At 36.5% G+C, this 26,108-nt stretch overlaps 1 protein-coding gene and 1 long non-coding RNA gene across 4 annotated transcripts in view; both read left to right on the plus strand.

Moving 5' to 3' along the window:
• The first annotated feature begins 7,710 nt into the window (after positions 1 to 7,710).
• LOC149774026 (uncharacterized) lies at positions 7,711 to 15,021 on the plus strand. The gene is made up of 3 exons (XR_016417089.1): positions 7,711 to 7,805; positions 9,266 to 9,425; positions 13,360 to 15,021. It is a non-coding gene; the product is annotated as an uncharacterized LOC149774026 (long non-coding RNA).
• Positions 15,022 to 22,702: 7,681 nt separating this feature from the next.
• LOC149774027 (E3 ubiquitin-protein ligase TRIM45-like) overlaps positions 22,703 to 26,108 on the plus strand; it is a 204,706-nt gene continuing 201,300 nt past the window's right edge. The window contains exon 1 of one of the 3 annotated variants that reach the window (XM_089945912.1): positions 22,703 to 24,128. In XM_089945912.1, the coding sequence (XP_089802038.1) occupies positions 23,094 to 24,128 (1,035 nt within the window). In that variant the 5' untranslated portion in view covers positions 22,703 to 23,093. The remainder of the gene's footprint in view (positions 24,129 to 26,108) is intronic. The other 2 variants (XM_089945913.1, XM_089945914.1) reach the window with 2 other exon arrangements.

Here is a 26,108-nt window from a genome sequence, read left to right on the forward strand (position 1 = left end):
ATATACAGTGACCATCAAGTCAGAGTAACTAGTGTCTTTATGAAGCATACACATGTGTTTGGCTGGATATACAATGACCATCAACCCACTGTAACTAGTGTCTCCGTGATTCAGTTTACACCTGTCTATGGCTGGATATACAGTGACCATCAACCCAGGGTAACTAGTGTCTCTGTGATTCAGCGTACACATATCTTTGGTTGGATATACAATTACCATCAACCCAGAGTAACTAGTGTCTCTGTGAAGCATACACATGTCTTTGGCTGGATATACAGTGACCATCAACCCATGGTAACTAGTGTCTCTGTGAAGCATACACATGGCTTTGGCTGGATATACAGTGACCATCAACCCAGGGTAACTAGTGTCTCTGTGAAGCATACACATGTCTTTGGCTGGATATACAGTGACCATCAATCCAGAGTTACTAGTTTCTCTGGAAGGCATACACATGTCTTTGGCTGGATATACAGTGATTAGCAACCCAGAGTTACTAGTGTCTCTGTGAAGCATACACATGTCTTTGGCTGGATGTACAGTGACTAGCAACCCAGAGTACCTAGTGTCTCTGTGAAGCATACACATGTCTCTGGCTGGATGTATAGTGACTGGCAACCCAGAGTAACTAGGGTCTCTGAGAAGCATACACATGTCTTTGGGAGGATATACATTGACCAGCAACGTAGGGTAACTAGTGTCTCTGTGAAGCATACACATGTCTTTGACTGGATGTACTGTGACTAACAACCCAGAGTAACTAGGGTCTCTGGGAAGCATCATAGACATGTCTTTGGCTGGATGTACAGTGACTAGCAACCCAGAGTAACTAGGGTCTCTGTGAAGCATACTAATGTCTTTGGCTGGATTTACATTGACCAGCAAGCCAGGGTAGCTTGTGTCTCTGTGAAGCATACAAATGTCTTTGGCTGGATATACAGTGACCACCAACCCCAGGTAACTAGTGTATCTGTGATTCAGCATACACATGTCTTCGGCTGGATATACAGTGACCAGCAGCCCAGGATAACTAGTGTCTCTCTGAAGCATACACATGTCTTTGGTTGGATATACAGTGACCAGCAACCCAGAGTAACTAGTGTCTCTGTGGAGCATCCACATGTCTTTGGCTGGATGTACAGTGACCAGCAACCCAGAGTAGCACGTGTCTCTGTGATTCAGCATACACATGTCTTTGGCTGGATACACACTGACTAGGAACCCAGGGTTACTAGTGTCTCTGTGAAGCATCATACACATGTCTTTGGCTGGATGTACAGTGACTAGCAACCCAGAGTAACAAGTGTCTCTGTGAAGCATACACATGTCTTTGGCTGGATGCACAGTGACTAGCAACCCAGAGTAGCACGTGTCTCTGTGACTCAGCATACACATGTCTTTGGCTGGATATACATTGACCTGCAACCCAGGGTAACTAATGTCTCTGTGAATCATGCACATGTATTTGGCTGGATATACAGTGACTAGCAACCCAGATTAACCAGTGTCTCTGTGAAGGATACACATGTCTTTGGCTGGATGTACAGTGACCAGCAACCCAGAGTAACTAGTGTCTCTGTGAAGCATGCACATGTCTTTGGCTGGATGTACAGTGACTAGCACCCCACAGTAACTAGGGTCTCTGTGAAGCATACGCATGTCTTTGGCTGGATGTGCATTGACTAGCAACCCAGAGTAACTAGTATCTCTGTGAAGCATACAAATGTCTTTGGCTGGATGTACAGTGACTAGCAACCCAGAGTAACTAGGGTCTCTGTGAAGCATACACATGTCTTTGGCTGGATATACATTGACTAGCAACCCAGGGTAACTAGTGCCTCTGTGAAGCATTCACATGTCTTTGGCTGGATGTACAGTGACTAGCAACCCAGAGTAACTAGTGTCTCTGTGAAGCATCATACACATGTCTTTGGCTGTATGTACTGTGACTAGCAACCCAGAGTAACTAGGGTCTCTGTGAATCATACATAGGTATTTGTCTGGATATACATTGACCAGCAACCCAGGGTAACTAATGTCTCTGTGAAGCATACACATGTCTTTGGCTGGATATACAGTGACCATCAACCCAGAGTAACTAGTATCTCTGTGAAGCATGCACATGTCTCTTGCTGGATATACAGTGACCAGCAAGCCAGAGTAACTAGTGTCTCTGTGAAGCATACACATGTCTTTGGCTGAATATACAGTGACCAGCAACCCATAGTAACTAATGTCTCTTTGATTCAGCATATGCATGTCTTTGGCTGGATATACAGTGATCATCAACCCAGGGAAACGAGTGTCTATGTGAAGCATATAGATTTCTTTGGCTGTATATACAGTGACCAGCAACTTAGAGTAACTAGTGTCTCTTTGATTCAGCATACACATGTCTTTGGCTGGATATACAATGACCATCAACCCAGAGTAACTAGTGTCCTTCTGAAGCATACACATGTCTTTGGCTGGATATAAATTGACCAGCAACCCAGAGTTGCTAGTGTCTCTGTGAAGCATACACGTTTCTTTGGCTGGATATACATTGACCAGCAACCCAGAGTAACTAGTGTCTCTGTGAAGCATACTAATGTCTTTGGCTGGATATACATTGACCAGTAATCCAGAGTAACTAGTATCTCTGTGATTCAGCATACACATGTCTTTGGCTGGATATACAGTGACCATCAACCCTGGGTAACTAGTGTCTCTGTGATTCAGCATACACTTGTCTTTGGCTGGATGTGCAGTGACTAGCAACCCAGGGTAACTAGTGTCTCTGTGAAGCATGCACATGTCTTTGGCTGGATGTACAGTTACCAGCAACCGAGTATAACTAGTGTCTCTGTGAAGCATACACATGTCTTTGGCTGGAGGTACAGTGACTAGCAACCCAGTGTAACTAGTGTCTCTGTGAAGCATGATACACATGTCTTTGGCTGGATATACAGTGACTAGCAACCCAGTTTAACTAGTGTCTCTGTGAAGCATACACATGCCTTTGGCTGGATATACAGTGACCATCAACCCAGGGTAACTAGTGTCTCCGTGAAGCATACACATGTTTTTGGCTGGATATACAGTGACGAGGAAGCCAGTGTAACTAGTGTCTCTGTGAAGCATACACATGTCTTTGGCTGGATATACAGTGACTAGCAACCCAGAGTAACTAGTGTCTCTGTGACGCATACACATGTCTGATGGTTAAAGCACAGCTTGGCACCCAGAATATGAGTTACAAATAGGAACATAGATATGACCTAATGTCAGCTGAAGGGAAGTTTGTGTAAGCAGATCTTGTAATTTGTCTGTGTGGAGAGTTAGAGAAGATGGAAATGCTTTATTCATGCAAGCATGAGGAAAAATATTTTGAATCACCAAGTTCTGTTTTTGACTGCTTTAGTGGCATATGTGGTTAGAGCATCTGCTTTGGATGCAGGAGGTTGCAGGTTCAATCCCTGGCAGTGAGTCATACCAAAGACCTATAAATATGGTGCTCTCAGCTGCATTGCTTAGTGCTCAGCATGAAGAGGTTAGTGCTTAGGACTGGTCAGTCTGGTGTCAGGATAATGTGAGTGGGTGAATCATGATGTTAGGTACATGTCTGTGGCATGATGCCACAGTGCTGAACATCATTTTAAATTGCCACACCTGTAGGATCATAGATATGACTGAAAGATCATTAAGCTATGTTTAAAATCCAAATAACCCACACAGACTTCTGTTTTTCATTTTACAACTTGTTTACTACATCACATTAGAGGCTTTGTCTTTTGATGTACATTTGCCATTTGGCGAGATGACAGATAAAGAGATCAGCATGGTTAAAATTACTTTTCCTGGTTTGTAGATTGGCTGTCATAGCTTTCTATATGAAAACCCAAAGCTTGTATTTAATAATGTTGTTAATCTAGGGTGCTTTATGTGGGTATATAAAGTACGATGCATGTAAATACTTTTTGTTTTTGAGGTATCTGTTTGTTTTTACAATATGATGGATGTGTGAAACAATCAGGACATCATATTTGGGATTAGTCATTGTTTCCTGTGAACTGTCACATAACGGTTTAGTTATTTTGGTAATTTTTGTTAGGGTGGATGATCGGTGCAAATTAGAAGATAGTAGCAGCATGGGTGTCAGTGTGTGACCTAGCTGAGTATGGTTTCATGACAGTGTTAGCTTGTAAGCAGTGAGGTCCCATGACAGTGTCCGATTGTAACCAGTATGGATACATGACAGTGTCAGCTTGTATAACTTGGGAGTGTGGCTCCATGACAGTGTCAGCTTGTAACCAATATGGCTCCATGACAGTATCAGCTTATGTGTGAGCACTGCTCAAAATATTTCCAGAGAACAAATAATTAATCCTTTTGAAATCCAATGGATCTGAAGAAAATTATAACTCAAATTCTGGCTACAACAAAATAACTTGACATCAGTGTAAATGCCCTAAACTGAGAAATCTCTCTCTACACATCTCTATTAAAACTAACAAATGCGCAGTAATGGAAAAATCGGAATTGTGAAATTGAAGGGGGGGGGGGTCACGTGATCGTGTTTATGTCATGTCCACCAAAAATGACCCTGATGAAAACCAATCATTTTAAAATAAAATAGAACTTACTTATGAAGGTTGCTACAAATTCTGAAACAAAGTCAGGATTTAGATCAACACCTGGTGTTTACAAAATGAATGATTCAGGTCAACTGATTTTCTGGAAAAATATCATCACCAGTGAATAGATTTAGATTATAATAGCATATAATAGAATAAATAATTGAAAATTGACAAAAATTAAATTAAAATAAATATGAATTAAATCAGATATATATTTAACACCAACAAAAAACACCGTTTGACTACTGGATGGTACATGTCTTACCAACAAAACCACCATTTGACTACTGGATGGTACATGAATACCAACAAAACCAGCATTTGACTACTGGATCTTACATGTCTCACCAACAAAAACCACCATTTGACTTAAGTGGATGGTACATGTCTTACCAGCAAAACTACCATTTGATTTGGACAGTACATATTTTTGAGATTGTGACATGACAAATACTATGACTGCATTTTGATATTTATATGATTTATTTTTAAAGGAAATTACTCGGCTATTTCTGTATGTAAATCTATTCCCCGGCAGTTCATTATCTTTGCTCAGAGTTTCCTGTTTCCATTAAAAGTCTTGAACTTGGCCATGCTAATTATTTTATCCTCATTAGCCACCAAACAGTGTTTACTAATCGTACTGAGACTACTTTGTGCTGCCATAAGAAGTTATGAAGAAATATAAGTGAATGTAATTGTGTTGAAATGATTTTGTAGCACTGCAATATACACTGGTTACAATTTATGTATGGGTAGCCCTAACAATAGTTATGATTGGTGTGCCTACATTTATGATGGTTGTTGTGGTTGTGATTCCAGCCACACCAATGCCATCAGTTGTTGTTGCATCAAGCTGCCAGACTGCATGTATGACCACATGCCAACATTTACACTTATGAGGTTCTAATGGTGATTTTATTTTGCAGTTGTTGTTCCTTCGGTTATTATTTACATGATTATGTTTCAGTGTAAAAAAGGGTTTGTTAACACATACCACTCTGGTGCAATACATTCATCTGCAAGTGGAACCAAATCACCACCAATGTTAGCCTCCACTGTAGTTTGGTCTAATCACCATGACAGCAAACTCTTCTACTTCATTAATGCAGTCAGAATCCATTACTTATATGTAATGATAAATCTAATCTTAAACAGAAATACCAACGATCATTAAGTAGTAGTAAACTAAAATGCAAGCCTTTGCCCTGGGACATGAATGCCAACCCCCATGGTCATAAATTAAAGTATCAACTCAATCCCCCAAGGTGTAGATATGGTTAACATATTTGAATAAAGGCTAGCCAAATCATCAGGCACCATACGGTCAAAATTTTCACAGCTGCTTGGGTATGCCATAAAACCAAATTCAGTCTGTCAACCAATGTAAGTTATAGCATGTTGTTATTTATATTGAATTTGTATTGTTTGTTGGCTTTTCTCAGTGACTATTTCTTATATATATATCTGTATTTTGTAATTGACCTCAGTCCAAATTCAAGTTAATGGTGTACCTGACTAGTGACATTTATTTTGTAAACAACATAATACATAGCTAACATTTCTTTATGACTATAATTTAAATATTCTAATAATTGTCAAAGGAGGTGAATAAATTTACTTGAATCTGAGTTAAGGACATTACATTTCACTTGGAAATTGCTAAACTTTGAATGTTTTACAGAAAAGACTGACCATTATCCTGGCTCTATTATTGCGCTTTAACTTTTTAAATCAATGTTGTCTACTTGGAAAAATACTAGTTTCTACATTAACATCTAATTTCGAATCAGTCTTATTGCTGTGTTCAGTTTTTAGTTAAGGGAATTTTTTATTCAGTGGAATTACACAGTGCTCATTACCAGTAAAACTTCTTGGTCCACCACTATGGTGCATATAGTTATATCAGTGGGGTGGTAATGCTGTGTAGGCCTGGTACATTATGAGGACAATGGGTCCCCAAAATCTAATTTCTATATCACTGAAGAAATTCTCTGAAATATTCTTAGAAAAATACAGGTTTGTCTTCACAATAAAATTTATTTTTAAATAATCTGCTTTAGTCATAATATGCTTTAATCAAATTCCAACTTCTGGCACCCAAGCTTGTGGGCTTGGTGCGATCACATCTTTTGCACCCTCCTAAGGCCACTGTTGGTTATAGGCTGGGGATCTCAACAGTTTCCAAGTTATAACCCAGGAGCAAGTACCCTTCCCCAGGATTTGTAACTGATTCGTATGTCTGATATTTTAATAAGTCTAATCAACCTTCAATATGGTTAAAAATTGGGGATCTCTGCACTTTACAAGTTAAGATCTAGGGAAAAATCACCATCCTTAGGGGCATGGGCCCTGGTTTGCATTGGATATACATGTGTCCTTCAGAACTAATATATATGGTTGTTGTATCTATCTTAGCAGTATCCCCATGGGGCCCACCCTTTGAGCAAGATCAGAGATTGTAACCCAAGATCCCATTCCGTATATTATAACCCTGGTCTTCACAATATGCAACTATCCAAATGTAAGATCTTCACTTACGATACTTAAAATATTAATATTAAAACAAAATATTCCCCCCCCCAACTATCCCAACAGCTAGTCCTACTCAATGAGTTATATTATAATTTTTATACTATTCTGTACATGTAAAGACTAATCCTATCCCAAAGTTGAAGACCTTGCCTCCGTTTAAATGGCTTGCAAGCATCATGGAATAACATCCATATCCATAGCTGTGAAATATAACTTAAGTGGCAATTTTAGCAATCCAGTCAATTTTTCAAGAAAGAGCACAACACTACGGAATTTTAAGTTGTCGCACGCATTTTCTGGAGTATGGCCTATTCCAAGTTGAAGTTCTATAGCAACAGCATAGCAATAACAACAAACTGTAAGCCGTTTATGAACAGACTCGTTTGTTTCAAGTGATAGAAAATGATTTTCTAATAATATATATTACCCAATATTTTGTAATATTCAAATTAGAAACTTTATCGATTATTAATTTTAATATTAGAAAATGTTGAAATCTGTGTGTCCTCCGAAAATCAAATAATAATTGCTCCCTGATTGAGTCACTGTCATTAGAAAACTTACAAGTTGAAATAATATCCTAAGCGTTCCGAAGACAGCAAATCCGTAAACAAGGACCAACATTTTCAAACTTATTTTAGGATATAACAGGTTATACAATTAAATCTTCGAGGAGATATATACCATGCTAATTGATTCAGAACTGGTGATATCACAGATTTACCTGGTTTTGAAAGCGGAGGATCAAAGACTCGTCACAGGGGCTGGTATCGTTGCTCACAATTGACCTGTTATACATGTACATGTACTATGTGACTGGTCAATTATAAGAAACGATACGAGCCACTGTGGTTATTATATAGTACAGGTATGACAGGTCAGTTGTAAGAAACGATACGATTACGAGCCCCTGTGGTTATTATATAGTACATGTATGACGGGTCCATTGTAACCAACGCTAAGAGCCCCTGTGGATCAGAATAATAATCATAGGTGTCCCTAGTCCAACAATGTAAGACGTCTCACATGTTATTTATGTTTTAGTACCAGACGCCCAAAACATAAATATCAGATTCGACGTCTTACATGTAGGACTAGAGAATCCCCCCAAAAAATAACCAAATCCTGTCGCCCCAGTGTAAGTATTAAATACAAACCTTATGCATTATAACACTTTAACACAATATTTTTTTGTTTCAACTATTTTAGTATAAAATAAACAATAGCACCGTGACCAGTTACTATAAGTTAATACTGTACTGCATTGAAGAGGTGATTTGATGAACAACACGGTGAATCTAAATAAGTTTTGGATCTTCTCTTCTTTGTTCACAAAGAGATTATTGTTTCTGTGTCTGCTGTCCCAGCTGCAAAACGTATGCACTCCACAAAGTGAATGACTGCCTTGTTGGTACTGATTTTAAGTATTGGTATTTGTCTGCCTCTTGACATTTGTTTCAGGCCAACATTTCCTTTTTTCTCGAAAACATGCATTCCATCCACAGTATGTGCATGATCCATGTTTGTCTTGTCTTTGCTAACTGCAGAAAACTGCAAATTAGTACTTCATTAGTGAAAGAGTTAGCCTGAGTTCACTTTGCAGACCAGGAACAGACTGGCAGCACTTATATATATCCGACATCATTTTGTTTCTTAGCCAGGGGAGTCTCCATACCCAATCTGACTTCCATCATCTTTTATTTAAGATCCATACCCTTTATCCATTTATACATATACACACACTAGAAATAAAAATTCAGATTTACAGTTTTGTTTGGACCATGGACCTATTTTTAGCCATGTGACATGACCCTGGTGGCACAAATTTTGAGTAGGATGGGTGAGAAAAGTTGAGGACTGGGGGATGTTTATACAACCATTCTACAGTGAAACTGTTTGTGAGAAATCATTAATGGACAGTGAGAAAAGTGACTCACAGGATAGGTGGACTCTTAATAGAGATTAGATTCTTAGATATCTTCATTTATTCGACTTTGAAACATTGGTTGTTTAAGAGAGGTGATTGCTTAATACAGGTGACTTTAAGACAGATTACCATAGACTTTGTTATCTAATGACTTTAAATTTCTTGTGTCACTTTCTTCATGTAGATGAAACCTGGTCACCATGCATCAAGATGAATTCATGGTCAGTGCCATTGTGCTAGAGATAGTTTGAAACGGTTGGACCCTGAAAGATATTCTGGTCACTGGTCAGCTGCTGTATGCAGAAGAGTATACCATGCAGATTGATCAATATATGAAACTCCAGGTATATTGGCATTCATTTTTGTCCTTGTTTTACTTGAATACAAATCATTTATTGCCACTGTGTGATTAACCATAGTTACATACAAGTCTTCTTCCCACCATTTAACTAATGCTGGTTACGTAGAAGAAATATCTTCCCACTATGTGATTAATGATTTCTTCTCATTGTGAGACTATTGCTAGTTACATACAAGTGATCTCTTCCCACTGTGTGACTAGTTCTGGCTACAGATAAGTCATCTCTTCCTACCATATGACTAATGCTAGTTACATATAAGCCATCTGTGTGACACATGTTAGTTACATACAAGTCATCTCTTCCCACTATGTGATTAATGATTTCTTCTCATTGTGTGACTATTGCTAGTTACATACAAATCATCTCTTCCCACTGTGTGACTAATGCTGGCTACAGATAGGTCATCTCTTCCTACCATGTGACTAATGCTAGTTACATATAAGCCGTCTCTTCACACTGTGTGACACATGCTAGTTACATACAAGTCATCTCTTCCCACATTGTGACTAATGATAGTCAGAGACAAGTCATCTCTTCCCACAGTGTGACTAAAGCTAGCTACATACAAGCCATCTCTTAAAATTTCTGTGCTAAACATTCAAGATCTCTCTTGAAATAAAAAAATAACAATACAATAGGTGGGATCTAACTTTATAGATTTGTTTGTCAATTTTTGGTGGGGAAATTGTAATGATGCCAACACTTGTTACATCTTTGGTTTATCTTTAGATGGTTTTGCTGTTTATTAATGTTTTTATATTTGCTATGGCCTGTTTCAGATTGTAATAAAAGATAATCACATATTTTTATAATGATCACTTTAAATTAAATTGTTTTATCTGTACAGTCCTAGCTACTCATGTATTGCAAAATTATTGTGATGAAAAAGACAGATTGGGACTATTAAGTTATGTGTGCATGGGACCATTCAGCTAGTTTAGAATGCAGATGAAATCTTACATATACATGTGATGGAACAGAGAGGTCAGATTAGAACAGATCATAAGATTGGCAAAAAATTGTCTGGAGTTTTGACAGTCACTTTAATAGAGATGGAGGATTTTCATCAGCCTGATTTTTAGCATGAAAATGGGGGAAAAATTCAGCTCCCAAACACATTTCCATTTTCTTATTTTAAAATATGCACATAATCTATTATCAATCCTTTCACATAAGTTCCTGCCCTTCATACTCTCCTTATATGGACCACAAAAACTTTTAACATTTCTTGGAGATCATTGTCTGGATTATATTAATTTTGTACAGCAAGCAATTTTCCTCAGAATGGAAAATATACTTTCGGTGTCAGCATGGGAATGTTGCAATGTTAATGCAATTTTGCAGACTCCACCAAAAATTTTAAATTGTTTCCTGCCAATCCTTGGGATATATAAGTATATGATCCTAGTTGATTCTGTTGATGCAATTATCAACTTGTTCCATACTAAACAAGAATTACTTTAAACTTTTCATTATTCAATATTGATTTATTGGCAGAGGAACCATTCATTTGTACATTATACATGTATACTAAAATCATCAGTTTGCATCTTACAGTGCGAGTATGTGCTCCGGTCACCATCCGATCTGGCTCTATTCATAACAGTAATTCCATACCATACTCCTTAAGTTTCTAAATTTTATAATCTGTATTTAAATATTGACAATATTTATAACCATATAAACTCAGTTTAGTTTCAAATTAAAAATTATTATTTAGAGTGCTATATTGTTGTTGCAAGTAATCTCCAGAGATTACACTTTGTTAATAAATACATATGCACTTATATAATTTGTTGGCATTTGCTCTGATCTTTTCTCTAGATAATCATTGTTATTATGTTAAATTCAAAGATATGACACTCTTGTCAGCATGTGCAAAGGCATCACTGGTTAGGAAACTTATATGAGTAAGAAAACTATATGAGTAAAACACCTGGCATTATGCTATACTGTAAATAGTCACATGAATTAGCATCATTAAATGAAATAAAGATTGAAAATATATTACAAGCAGAACATGTTAAAAAAAATAAGGAAAACTGAATCAAAATAAATACATTAATTAGTAAATAACATGAATTGCCTTGAAAGTTTGGCATAAGGAATAAAGATGGGATATAATTAATTTGGTACATTAATGTTAGTTAGAGACCTTGAGACACCTGTTTACCCTGCATTAAGCTACACGTGTCTTTACAGGGTACAATAAAAACAAAACTCAAGGAAGACTTTTTGGTTTTACTGTTCAGTAGTAATTAAATTAACAACTGTCAGCTCTATAATGACCTAACATGTTTCAAAACTAAAGAAAACAATTTTATTTTTTGTTCTTGAAGAATATACCATATCTTGTCAAATTATTAAGTCAGGATCTTGTTTAAACCAGATCACAGTCATGTGATCACAGGCAGTATTAACATAAATATATGACACTGGGATCAAGTTGGGATAAACCCCTTATCAGTGAGGGACTGGATAAACCACTTATCAGTTAGGAACTGGATACACCCCTTATCAGTGAGGGACTGGATACACCCCTTATCAGTGAGGGACTGGATACACCCCTTATTAGTGAGGGGCTGGATACACCCCTTATCTTGGGAGGGACTGGATACACCCCTTATCAGAGAGAGACTGGATACACCCCTTATCCTGGGAGGGACTGGATACACCCCTTATCAGTGAGGGACTGGATACACCCCTTATCAGTTAAGGACTGAATACACCCCTTATCAGTGAGGGACTGGATACACCTCTTTTCAGTGAGGGACTGGATACACCCCTTATCAGTGAGGGACTGGATACACCCCTAAATCAGTGAGGGACTGGATACACCCCTTATCTTGGGAGGGACGGGATACACCCTTTATCTTGGGAGGGACTGGATACACCCCTTATCTTGGGAGGGACTGGATTCACCCCTTATCTGTGTGGGACTGGATATACCCCTTATCTTGGGAGGAAAACACTCTGAGCTAGGAGGATTACATGCATGCATAATTATATACTCACATGTAAGTTGAGTCCATATGCAATCGTAGATCCAATAGACCCAGATCTGCCATTGTTTAATGCGACAGCAGATTTAGGCTTGAGTTATAAATGAGAACATGCAGTCATTGTCCAACAATTGTAGATCCAATAGACCCAGATCTGCCATTGTTTAATGTGACAGCAGATTTAGGCTTGAGTTATAAATGAGGACATGCAGTCATTGTCCAACAATTGTAGATCCAATAGACCCAGATCTGCCATTGTGTAACAAAAAAGCAATATCTTGATTTACATGCATCAAACATGTGATTCAGTAAGTTCATTGCTTAATGTGCAGATTTTGCATCAGTAATTGTTCATGAGGTAAAATGCTGTGGAATTTAGAAATTGTGTATCCCTCTAACACCTAATTCACACCATAATTACAATAGCCCTCTCACACCAAATCCACACCATAATTACAATAGCCCTCTCACACCAAATCCACACCATAATTACAATAGCCCTCTCACACCTAATCCACATAATAATTGCAGTATCCCTATCACACATAATCCACACCATAATTGCAGTGGCATTGTCAAACCTTATCCACGCCATAATTACAATAGCTCCCTCACACCTAATCCACACCGTAATTACAATAGCCCCCTCACACCTAATCCACACCATATTACAATAGCCCTCTCTAAGCCAAACCATGCCATAATTACAACAGCACTCTGACACCAAAACCATACCATAATTACAACAGTCCTATCACCCTTAATCCACACCATAACTACAACAGCTCAATAATGTATAAGGAATATAGTTAAACATAATTCGACTGCAGACAACACAGATTATCTGAGATGACTACATCAGTTTCCTGTTTAAGATGTATAATAAAACTTTGTTATTTTGTTATTTTTTGCAGATGGGGGTTCATCACACATGGCTGTATTGATGGCTCCAGTGACTTGATTACTTATCTGAGGTGTGGGACAGCTAACACAGACTGTACAGTCCTGAATCTGTGCAAGGGGGTGCATCCTATGTTGTGTCATCCTGGGTGATTTCAATGTTGGAGAGTATAGAAAAAAATCTTAAATCTTATAAGAGAAATGAGGAGCCATATTCGAGTGAAGATCTGTTTACATTCTTAGAATTGAACAACTATGGTGCTATATTCACCATCAAATAACATTGAATTGACTCTGTGTTTTACAATGTTGAGGGATAAATGATTTTGACCCAGATTGCCTAAAACAAGGAATGGCACTGAGGCCGGTCAAAAACTCAAGACTAGAAGACTTCAGAAGGGGATGAAATGAGAACAAATTAATATGTGAAGGACACAGATCACTACATCCTCATCACATGGATATTAAATACAGAGCAACATTCAAACTATTTTGTCAAATACCAGTTCTAGAATAGAGTCTGGATCATATGCTTTCTGTGTTTTATAAAGAGTCTGAAAGATCTGGAAGAAAAAGCACCTGCAAGTCCTGGATCTGATTGAGATGATCTGTCAGCTTTTTGTTGGAGGATCAGCAAAGAGAGCCTTGGCAGATAAACATTCATTAAATGCTTGGATTATTAGAGATACTTAGTTTGCCATAATGATGGAAATGTAATAAAGATTTGGAAAATGCTATATTTATTTGAGGTTGCCCAATACCAGTATGTTTTAATTTGTTATGTGAAATTATACAGGAGTCCTGTTCAGTTTGTGCATAACCAATAATTTGTTTACTTTTCTGAGAAAAAATGTTACTTCTGATCTTGTATTGCTTTGCCAAGACTAAATTGGCAGACAATTCTAATAATGGACCATTTGCTTAAAGGTCACCTGCCACCTATATTGTACAAACGTGCGATATTATTATAGTTATAAACAAAATGCATTGGTTATATATGCACACCATAAAAATGTTTAATTAGACTTAAAACTCCGCTTTATAAAATGAAAAAAATATTCAGCAATCTCCATAAACAATCGTTAGTTTCCGCGTGCCAAAACCAGATATGACGTACATTTACCCCTTCTATTCAACCTTGCCATTCATGTGCTTGATTTCCCCATGTAAACGTCTATGTGATATAGCGTACGATCTTGCTTTTTTACAGAAAATATGGTGCAGTGTGTTGCATTCGGATGTAACCAAAAGAGTGATGATGGAAAAAAGCGTTCTTTCTTTTTCCAAAAAACCATGTTTACCAGAAAAAAAGTGTATTTAATCTGTGGGAACGAATATGGGAGAGATGGGAAAGTTGTATCATTTATGCCGGATTATAGTGAATTTGGCCCAAAGACAATTCGGCCCAACTCGAAATACAATTCGGCCAAACTTAACAATAGTTTGTACGTTCTTTTTCTCTAACAAAAAAGTAGATGCTATGTAAGATAGGTTTTGGGGGAACAAAATAAATTTAAACAAGCTATTTTGATTTTCTTTGAAAGAAAGTAAACATACTTTGTAACGTACATATTTATGAGATAAAACACAAACTGACATATCTTGCCTGTTCTAATTAAAATATTTACATACATTTTTATGCTAAAAAATATATGCATCTGCACAACAAACATTCTCAGTTTAAGTCTTCTGGTCAAATTATCAATAATCATTTATAAAACAAATATACGTAACAGATAATATTCTACATAATACGTATACATTTTGCTAAGGGTAGTGTACATGAGATATTATAACAAATATACTTAATTTTAGGCTTCATGTTGTAACACAGCTGCATACAATACATACTAGATTATACATGAGAGAGAGAGAGAGAGAGAGAGAATAATGTTGAGCAGTATGTCAGTATTTAGTTGCTGCAATATGAAGCTTTTACCAGTTAATTTTATTGTTTGTTTTTATTTTTCAAGTTGTCTTAGTGTTTGCACGCGTTAATTGAAAGATTGTCATTACTGGTTAATATCGTCAATCATATTTGCTCCATTATTCCGTACAAATTAGAAAGGAAATAAGTTTGTGTTTAATATGTGCCCTTCCCCCCACACACACACACACTCACAGTACAAAATAAATTGATAAACATACACTTGTTTGAAAATAAAATGAAAGAAATTAAACTTGCACTGTTATCATATATTCCTTCTTTTTTATCATGCGAAAATTATTTTTAAAAATATATATCTAGGAACTTCGTATATGTAGTGTATGCCGACTTGCGTATGCATCCTTAGTGTATCGCTTATGTCAAACAACAAAATCGCAAATGACACGAAAGTATTGCTTGAAGGCACCTGCCATTTACGCATTATAAGTTACTTATTGCAAACTGACCCAGATTGTATTTTATCCAGGTTAAATATAAGTCGGTATCTCGCAAATAAAAAAAAAATCATTATTTTAAAATACATTCAGTGTGAGTGCAAATGATAATATTTTTGCTAGCATGTGTTACAAAATTATTATTAAAGGAAGTTATTATTGTGTATACTATTTGCCCTGCAAACATCAATTATGATTACATGTGGCAAACAAATAGAAGCCCGGGTGATAACCATAACTAGCAGGGAGCAATAAACTTATTATTTAAACTTACCGACAGGATATCAAATACAGAGGTTATTTTATTACAATGCAAATCAACCCCCGAATCTTGACTTGAGTATCTTTTTAGGTTGCCAATTTTTTCTTCTGAAGTCGGCAGACAAAAGGAAGTCGAGTTTGGTTCCATTGGATTCTTTAATTGTGCCGATTTCTTTCATCTTTTTTTATATAAAGTCTGCCCACAGGGAAACCAGCATTGATTTCTTTTAAACCTGTATTAATGGGAATTTTGAAAATAAATTGAAACAATGGAACAGTTTTGAAAGCGACAAAATATAGTGCTTCATGCACGCATACTGATATAAGGCTGAAAAGTAAATTAGTTTGCATTAGTTTCATCTAAATATTCCCTATCCAAAGTTTATAGTGTTTCATTTTTGACAACAAGAAGCATGTACTTCGTCTTGTAGGGATAAATGTACGTCATTTCCGGTTGTGTCCTCTATAGGTGGGAAATCGTAACTAAGGGGAAGTAACAGCATTGTATACTTCTATTTTGAGTAATTAAATTATTATTTCTTCTTTACACTTGATAATTTTTTTGTTCTTTCTGTGCGAGTATAACTATTTTTAATCATGTAACGCAAATCTGATATAAATAGGAAAATGTTGGAGTATGGCCGGTGACCTTTAAGAACTGTAAGTATTCTATGTTTGTATGATAAAGAATAACACTCCCACTGATATTGGCATTTCATTTTTTAAATTGGAATTAGGTCCAATCAAACATGTCCACACATTATTATAAGCCTGTATTAGGATACATACTGCAATGTGACCTATTATATATTGTCAGTGTTTTAATCAGAAATTTCCTAGTGCAGGTGGGTGGCAAAAGTACTTTTTATGAGAAGAGGCTTCTGTCAAGATTTGTAAAATCATAATAAAATTTATAAATTTAGACTCAAATTTACACTGATGTTTTCTTCATAAATTGTAATCAGACTAATTGAATTTGAACAGAAGATAAAACAACTTAAATGTAACAATGTTGACAGGCTTTTGTAAAAAGAAAGAATCAAGATAAGAAAGCAAGTTGACAACCCTTTTGTACACAGGGGACTAATCTGCTGATATTTTATTCAGAGTATGATTAAATGATAACATGTCGGAAATATGTAATTAAACAACATTAAATATAAATTAATACAAATATTTATTCCAACACCAATTTAATTGGTGATATTAGAACATTCAAGACTATTCAGATTTATTCAAAACATTGTATACTTTTGGATTTGTGATAGAACATATTATGATTATTTAGGATTTTTTAAATTTTAAATACCGTGTCTTTTGAATTTTCATGTTGTATTCTACAGAAATAAATTATTTGTTGAATTGTATTAAGCTTGTATGTTTTGCTTCTTTTTGTTACTTAATTTAAGACCAGTGGGTCGTAACAGCTTGTATCATCACTATATATAATCTACTTTGATTATGAGCTATGATCTCTGCATATTAATGAGGAGATATTCCATATGATTTGCTGAACTTTTTAGCACTTGAGAAATGATTTATCATACATCAAATATGTTGCATTCTGTGATTTCCGTGATCCATCCTTGACCTTGGTATCATGGTCATGAACTTGGAAGATTACTGGTAGGTTTTAGTTTAAATATTTTCTTTCTTTATATTTCTTTAATCCATTGATGGATTATTTGAGGCAAGTCATTCTTATGCAAAGGAATTTAGCATACAACACATCTTCATGTTTTTGACCTTAAGGTCAAGGCCAGATTCATAATATACAGCATGAACATTGTTTTTAACATTAAGGTCATGACCTTCTTGTTAAATGTAACATTTTTTTATGTTATTGCCAACCACTGACACAAGATCAGGCATGATTTTGGGTGTGATTTATGTAAATGATGCATCCAGATAATAGGAATGGATTAGGCATGTTTGTTATCATTGCCAAGGGTGTATCACTCCAAACATAGTGTTCTATTCAGAGTGCATGTTGTAAGTGTATTTGATTATCTCCAAAGTTTAACCACAAAACTCTTTCAAATAATCATTAATAGTAATTAGTTTGTACATTGCAAGCTCTAAAACTCCATTTCTGTTTTTCTTATTGTGGAGAATCAGAATTAAGGTCCGGGTATGGCAATTGACTTTGGTTGTAAATTATTTTTGCATTGATTTTAGGAAAAGAAAATTGTTATGGTATTAGAAAACCTCTCTTTTGAACCATGTTCACATGAATTACTATACAAATTGGTTACAGACCTGTTGTTTCCAGTATGGAATTTTCCAACAGCTTAAATAGTCTTTCATAATAAAGCAATACACAAGCAATGGCTTGTTCTTGGTAAAATTGATACAGAACTACTGTGAGGTTGTCTCAATAACCAGACTTTCAGGATTTGGCAAATTTGCTTAAACTGTTAATTCAGCTGACTTTAGCTCAGTCCCCACTATAAGATATTTTCAGTCAAGTCAGTAGCAAAATCCCCACTATAAGACATTTTCAGTCAAGTCAGTAGCAAAGTCCCCACTATAAGACACAAAAAGTCCACACTATAAGAAATTTTCAGTCAAGTCTGTATCAAAGTTCCCACTATAAGACATTTTCAGTAAAGTCAGAAGAACACAGTTGTAAGCCTTTTCTTTTGTCATTTATTATAAAATGCTGTGAAATGTAGTACTTTGAATATGAAAAGAAATAAGCAAAATCATATTAAACTGACTTGTTTGTTTATTCAGATCTCAAATTATTTCATGTAAAGCAATGTTTTCCACCAGGTCCTGATGTCAGCCATAGTCCAATTTCTCTAACAATCTTCTCCTTACTCCTTGGATCAGTAATACTGATGTTAGGTAGCATCTGCATCGTGTCTTACTTTATAGTTTCCATTTACACTTTGATGATAGGTAGCATCTGCATCATGTCTTACTTTATAGTTTCCATTTACACTTTGATGATAGGTAGCATCTGCATCATGTCTTACTTTATAGTTTCCATTTACACTTTGATGTTAGATAGCAGCTGCATCATGTCTTACTTTATAGTTTCCATTTACACTTTGATGTTAGGTAGCATCTGCATCATGTCTTACTTTATAGTTTCCATTTACACTTTGATGTTAGATAGCAGCTGCATCATGTCTTACTTTATAGTTTCCATTTACACTTTGATGTTAGGTAGCATCTGCATCATGTCTTACTTTATAGTTTCCATTTACACTTTGATGTTCTTCAAGGGTGTAACTTGACACATTTAGTCAGCTTTACATTACACTAAGGACAGCTCAATTATACTTCATTAAACTTAACTTGAAACAGGTTGAACATCATCCTATCAATCCAGCACAATAAACTACTTTGGTGTTTATCCTGAAATAATTATTGTGTTGGTCTTTCTGTTTTATCACACTTCTTCCAAAAAGATGGCTTATTTGTAGTCAAAGTCTCAAAAGCCATCATATGATCATGTACCACATTGGATCTCTTTATCATGTATAAGACCTAAAAAAAAATCATCCTGCATGTGGCATAAACTATTTAGATTACAACATTAAAGTAATCAACAGCTTGTTGTGTACACATGTTAGCCTTAACACAATTACTCAGCCATGCATAGTTGCGCTGACTGCAGCAACTACTGGTGAAGGTCTGGTCCCCCGTAGACTGGTTCTGGCTGATATCTGTATTGCATCGAAAGAAAGTATAAAACTACTGTGTTTTTCTTTTTCTTTTGCTTCAGTTTTTCACAAATATTAAGTTTCAAAAGTGATAGGTTTTAACTATAACACAATATATGCTTTAGACGGCCTTAAATCTGTTATATTTGTCCTACTTCCCGTAGAATCACAAAAAATGTTAAAGCCAAGTGAACACTAATTATAGGCAACTTGGGCCATGTGTTCTTCATTACAAGGTCAGATGCTTCACTTTTGTACACAAAGTTGTCAGCTTTTGAAAGATGATAAGGCAAGAATCTTCATAACAGCAGGGGATACAGATTAGATATTTGCTAATAACTGAAGTTTTCTCAGGCAAATTAGATTTTTTCAGCAAGCCAATAGAAACCACTTAGAACACATGCAGGTGGAGCTAGTTCTGAAATCAGATGGGTGTTGGACTATCAGATGTTTTTTACCACTGCAAGAGAAATGTCATGCTTTCTATATAATACTCAATAAAATATGTCTGTAGTTTTTCAGTATGACAGTTAGTATTATCTAAAAGGATTTACAAGTAAAATAGGGACATGCAGGACTTTATTGTTGATTGGAACATAAAGATCCACATCACATGATGGTATTGCACAGCATGTTGTAAAACATCCACAACAAAAAAGATGTTAGCAAAGCATGTAATAAAATGTCCAAATGTAATGTCCTCAAGTCTGTAATAAGACATCTGCATCACATTATGTTTGCCCAACATGTAATAAAACATCGACATCACATGATAAAGCTTCCATATCATATAATTAACCAGCCATATCACATAAAGGAGTTTGCAAAGCATTTAATAAAACATGCACAAAATAATGTCTGCATAACATGCAAAAACACAGAATTAAGCTAGGAAAGCATGCAATAAAACATCCACATCACGTAATGAAGTCTGCATAGCATATTTCTTTAGCACATAACTGTGGTAACAAATGAACATTACATATGAGTACATGCAAAGCATATTATTGAAAATACCCAATGTATAATTACAAATGCACAGCATATAATAAAGCATTGGCGGGGAGGGCTTGTCCACTCCCATTTTGTCTTGTTTCCAAACCCCTTCTCTTTAGCTCCCACTTTCGTCAATCATAAACATTATTTTTTAATTTTGTTTTTTTACTCTCTTTTTTTTTCTGCGGGAGGATTTATTAATGGGGGGGGGGGGGCGGAGAGACCTGGAAAGATTATTCTTTTTATTTTAAAAAATCCCGGCTGGTTATTTCTGAGCAGAGCAAACCCGGGATATGATAGACCTGGCCGGTCCATCCATCCATATATATATATATATATGAGTGGGGATGGGGTCCTTGTGGGTTTAACATCGTTATGTAGCACGTTATAGGCTATTCATGGCGGATGTGATGTGATGTGATTTTTATTTTTAACGTAGCTTTAACAATTTTTCAGTAATATCGCTACGATGTCTGCAATGTGGCAGTTTATAGTGATGTCTATCACTGGGGCATCATGCCGCAGACATGTAGCATGATGTCCCACCCAGTCACATTATCCTGACACCAGGCCGACCAGTCCTAACACTAACCTCTTAATTCTGAACGCCAAGCGAGGCAGCTGTTAGTACCATTTTTTAAGTCTCTGGTATGACTCGGCCGGGGATAGAACCCACGACCTCCCGCATCCGAGGCGGACGCTTTCATGGCGGATACGATATCTGTTGATAGAAGAACCATGGCAAACCTCGGAAAGTACAACCGACCCACAGGAAGCTACTGGCCAGCTTTCTCGCATACCCAAATAAGACCGAGAACAGAGTAGAATAACTATGACTAAACTCCGGAGCGCACAACGGTCAGAGAACCCAAAGCCGAAGAGAAGATTTTTTTTTTTATTCATAGGGGCCTGCTGGATACTTTTTCCTAAGGCTCAAAATTCCTGTGCGTGGCCCTTATACGCACGTTGTTGTCTGTGCATTCCCCCAAATATGTGTTGTTACTGATAGACCATATGTGATATAAACCGAAAATCAATATCGTCTCGGTGAGTGGCTGATTTATTGCCCTAAACTGAAATTAAAGTGACCCGTACAGACTAGCAGCTTAGACAGCTCGGGGTGGGTAGTTGATTTGCACAGGACTTAATATCCGCTGTACACGCCCACCCCCACCCCCACCCCCACTACAGCCCCGTTTCATTTACACCGAATGCCATAGATAGACTATAATGTTATGTATCATATTGTTGTGAAAACTTCCCTAATTTGACTTGACTAATTGACCCTAATTTACCTTGATTAATTGACCCTAATTTGACTTGAGCCGTACATTTGCGTTACATTTTTCTTCAACGTATCCAACGTATTTTTTTTAAACGTATCCAGGTCAAAACGTACATTGAACGAAACATACTGAGTCAATACGCACCTAAGCCAAAGGCACATAAGTCAAACTGTACATGTCATTGTGTACATGTACCTAATCCAAAATGTATTCAAGAGAGATACAAACTTAACTGACCTTGCCGAGACAAATGTAAGATTGCAATCAGTATGATTGGCAAATGTTGTGGAACATAGCTGAACTCCATACGGCGGAGCTTAGATAATTGTGAAATAATTGAATCAGAGGGTTCTGATCATCAAAGGATATTTATGTAGCCAAACTTAAAACGACCCTCCCCCCCCAAAAAAAAAAACAAAAACAACCACCACCAGCCAAAACTCCCCAAAACAACAAGAACAACACCCCCCCCCCAAAAAAAAACCCACAAAAGAACCCAAAACAAAACAAAACAAAAACAAACAACACAACACAACAAGTACAACCCATAACTACTTATGTTTGGTACTCAGATCGATGAAATGTATCAAAAGTCGATTAGATCTTCATTTATTGAAAGTTTAAACATCGTCACATCGTCTCACTGAATTTCTTTCCTATATCACTGAACAACATAGGCTCTGAAATAAATGTATAATGGTAATCAGTGAAATCAACCTAGAACCAATCTGGCCTATGTACAACTTATGGAGAAGTAGTACATTATGATACACGAAACATGCAATATACTTCACAACATCACTAAATGTCTCCGCCTGCTTGGACTTGATTTAAATTGAGCACATTTTCAATTTGGTATGTATTTACGCTAATGCGTTTCACGTTGGGTACGTTTTGACTTGGTAACTTTTCACCCTAAGTACTGTTGCCTCTAAAGGCCCTTATCCCGATCGGATCATCGCTCGGTCATATCCGTCAGATAGTCATTTCAAAAAACCTGAAGGAAAACGACCCGAGCTAGGGAGCAATCATTGAACTTATGACAATCACTGAAATATATAGCGCTTTCATCCAACAGGTGGCGCTAACACGTCTGCTTGCTATACCTGTATCTCCTTTTGGTGGAACAAAACGAAAGTGCCTTCGAAAATGGCGGCAAATCGACAGGAATGCAGTATTTGCATGGATATTTTTAAGAATCCGAAGCTAATATCCTGTCACCACAGTTTTTGTTACAAATGTCTGGAGGATTATGTTCAGGTTAACCTTCACAACGGTCGATTTAATTGCCCCATATGCAGGACAAGTGTAAATTTACCTCAAAGTGGGGTTTCTGGATTTCAAAGCAACTTCTACATCGATACGGAATCGAGTGAGAAATATCCTTGTGAAATTTGTGGTCCGAAAAACTTGGCAAGTAGTAGATGTTTGGATTGTGAGGAGAATTTGTGCCAGTCATGTTGTTATGTCCACGAAAAATCGAAAGCGACAAGGAATCACAAAATACGTGACTTGGGAACTCTAGATTCTGAAATGAAAGGCAAAATCCGACAACGTGTGTTCTGTTCTCAACATCCTGAAGAGGAAATTAAGCTTGTTTGCCAAGATTGTAAAGTGCCTATTTGTTTCATGTGCAAAGTCGTTGAGCACGAAAATCATTCCACGAAACCTGTAGCTGATGTGGCAGCAGAAGTAAAAAAGACCCTTGATACGAAATTGAATCAATGCTCAGACAAGCTGAGACGTATAAAAGCTTCCACAGCAAAGGGAGAGGAGCTTGATAGAAGCATTAATGATGCTGAGCAGGAGGAATTAAAAGCAATTGACGATCAGTGCTCCCAACTGCACAAAGCAATTGACCAAGAAGCGGCAAAATTTAAAGACAAAATAAAACGTGTTTACCACCTCCTTAGAGAGCAAAACGCAGTTTTTAAGACATATATGCATGATGAATTCAGCTCGTGTTCTAACACCAAGGACTATGCACAAAAACTAAGAGATCAGGGGACAGACATCGAGATAGTAAAGAAAGGTCCAGATCTTGAACAATTAATTTCAGCGGCAATATTAAAGACTGAAACAACACTCACCATACGTCTGGATAACAAATTGTTTTCTCCAGCCAAAATCATCACAAGTAAACTGATTCCCTTGATTGGCATCTTGCAAGATTCTACTGACGTTGTAAGTATCAGTACTCATAAATTTCATCCACAATATGCTAAATCAATTTAAGTCTTTTCTCTTACACGCAAATACAAATAGACCTATTTTCATATACTGAGTTAATTTCCTGCATTATTCTGGAATTCGCTGATGAACTCTAAAATTTGCTGTGTCATTGAATTGTATTGTATTGTACGAGATGGTAAAGTATCCTGTGAGTTTCATATTTTATGACATAATATAAAAGGTATCCACATCTGTGTATGTTTGGCCATTACAATTTCTATATACGTTTCACGTACCTTGTAGTTGTATATTTAGTGATTTTCACATTTTATGACATTTTTTGGTTCATCTGAATTACAAAGAGGAGAGTAATTAGATGAACTAAATAATTATGTTGAGGCCTCGAATTTACTCCACCTACTTGTGTTGCATTTTAACCTCACTCATATGTGATTCTCGCACATTTCTAAAATTTAACATACAGTATCACCTGAACAAAACTAGAAATAAATATCGGATAAAAAAACTCGCGTGCCTTATCGTGTACAGTCCATATAATGGAATAGAATTTAACTGAAAGTAAAAATGTAGCGCAATATGCTATATATAAATATCCCATTATGATAACAGCGGGCGCCGTGATACTTGAGGAATGCACCACACGTGGGTTCGGATCCAATTATTTTTATTATATGGTATCTTCCTTTGTTTCTTAGTACTGAACTCTCCACTGTGTCCAAATCCTATTAAATTGCACGTGAATCTAAAATTACTTGAAAGATGTACTCACGGTAAAGTCATTGTCATAGGTTAGCCAGCATGTTTTGAGAGGCTGGACTGTAATTTAACGTGCTCATGAAGCCATTTAAATGCATGTATTCGTACAGCCTTTTAACTTTATGTACTAATGCAGCCATTTAACTTCATGTGCTCATACAGTCATTTAAATTTATGTATTTCACACACCCATTTAACTTTATGTATTCGTACTCATGCGACCATTTAACTTCATGTAACCGTACAATCTTTTAAATTCATGTACTCGTATTCATGCGACCATTTAACTTTATATATTCTTAGAACCTTTAAACTTCATGCGATCATACAGCTTTGCAACTTCGTGCACTCAAGTAGACATTTAGCGTCATATACTCGTACAAACCTTGAACCTCATGTCCTCGTACCCATGTGACCATTTAAATTCATGTCCTCTTACAGTCTTTTATTATCGTGCACTCAAGTAGACATTTAGCGTCATATACTCGTAGAACCTTTGAACCGCATGCCCCCGTACCCATGTGACCATTTAACTTCATGTAATCTTACAGCTTTTTTAACTTCCTGTACTCGTACCCATGTGGCCATTAAACTTCATGCACTCTCTGAGCCTTTTAACTTTATGCACTCATACAGCCGTGTAACTTCATGTACTCAGGCATACATTTAACTTCACGTACTCATACAGTCATTTAACGTCATGGTTTCAACCCAAAGTCGTCGTTTACGTGGAGAATTCCACAAGAGATCGTCATGTGATCAATTTTGTCCAATTAATAATAGCATTTGAAAGATATATGTGACACAGGGATGTGGAATTGGGTTATAAGATCAAAAGTACATGTATCGTTATTCGTACATTTTTTTGGACAGCTGTTAAAATAAAACAAACGAAACTTTTACTTTTTTAGCAATGCGATAATCATACGGAATGAGTCAAGGTTCCGTGTTTAGCAAGACGTTCACGTAAAAGATACAGACAAAATAAAAAAGCCAAGAAAACAAAAGCAAATAAAAGCAGAAGATATAACAAAAAAAAAAAAAAAAAAAAAAACATAAAAATCAGTAATGTTTTCTAACGAAGTTTCATATTGCAAAGTCAGCACATCACACAATCATCTACACAAGCGGATGAGTTTCATCGAGGAATGTTTAGGTCCTAATTCCCTCACAAAACCAGATGTTACATAAAGAAAGGAAATATTTTAAGCGAAG

Source organism: Sinohyriopsis cumingii, unplaced genomic scaffold, assembly GCF_028554795.1.
Source record: "Sinohyriopsis cumingii isolate HCF-2022 unplaced genomic scaffold, ASM2855479v2 utg000452l, whole genome shotgun sequence".
NCBI classification, from domain to species: Eukaryota; Metazoa; Mollusca; class Bivalvia; order Unionida; family Unionidae; genus Sinohyriopsis; species Sinohyriopsis cumingii.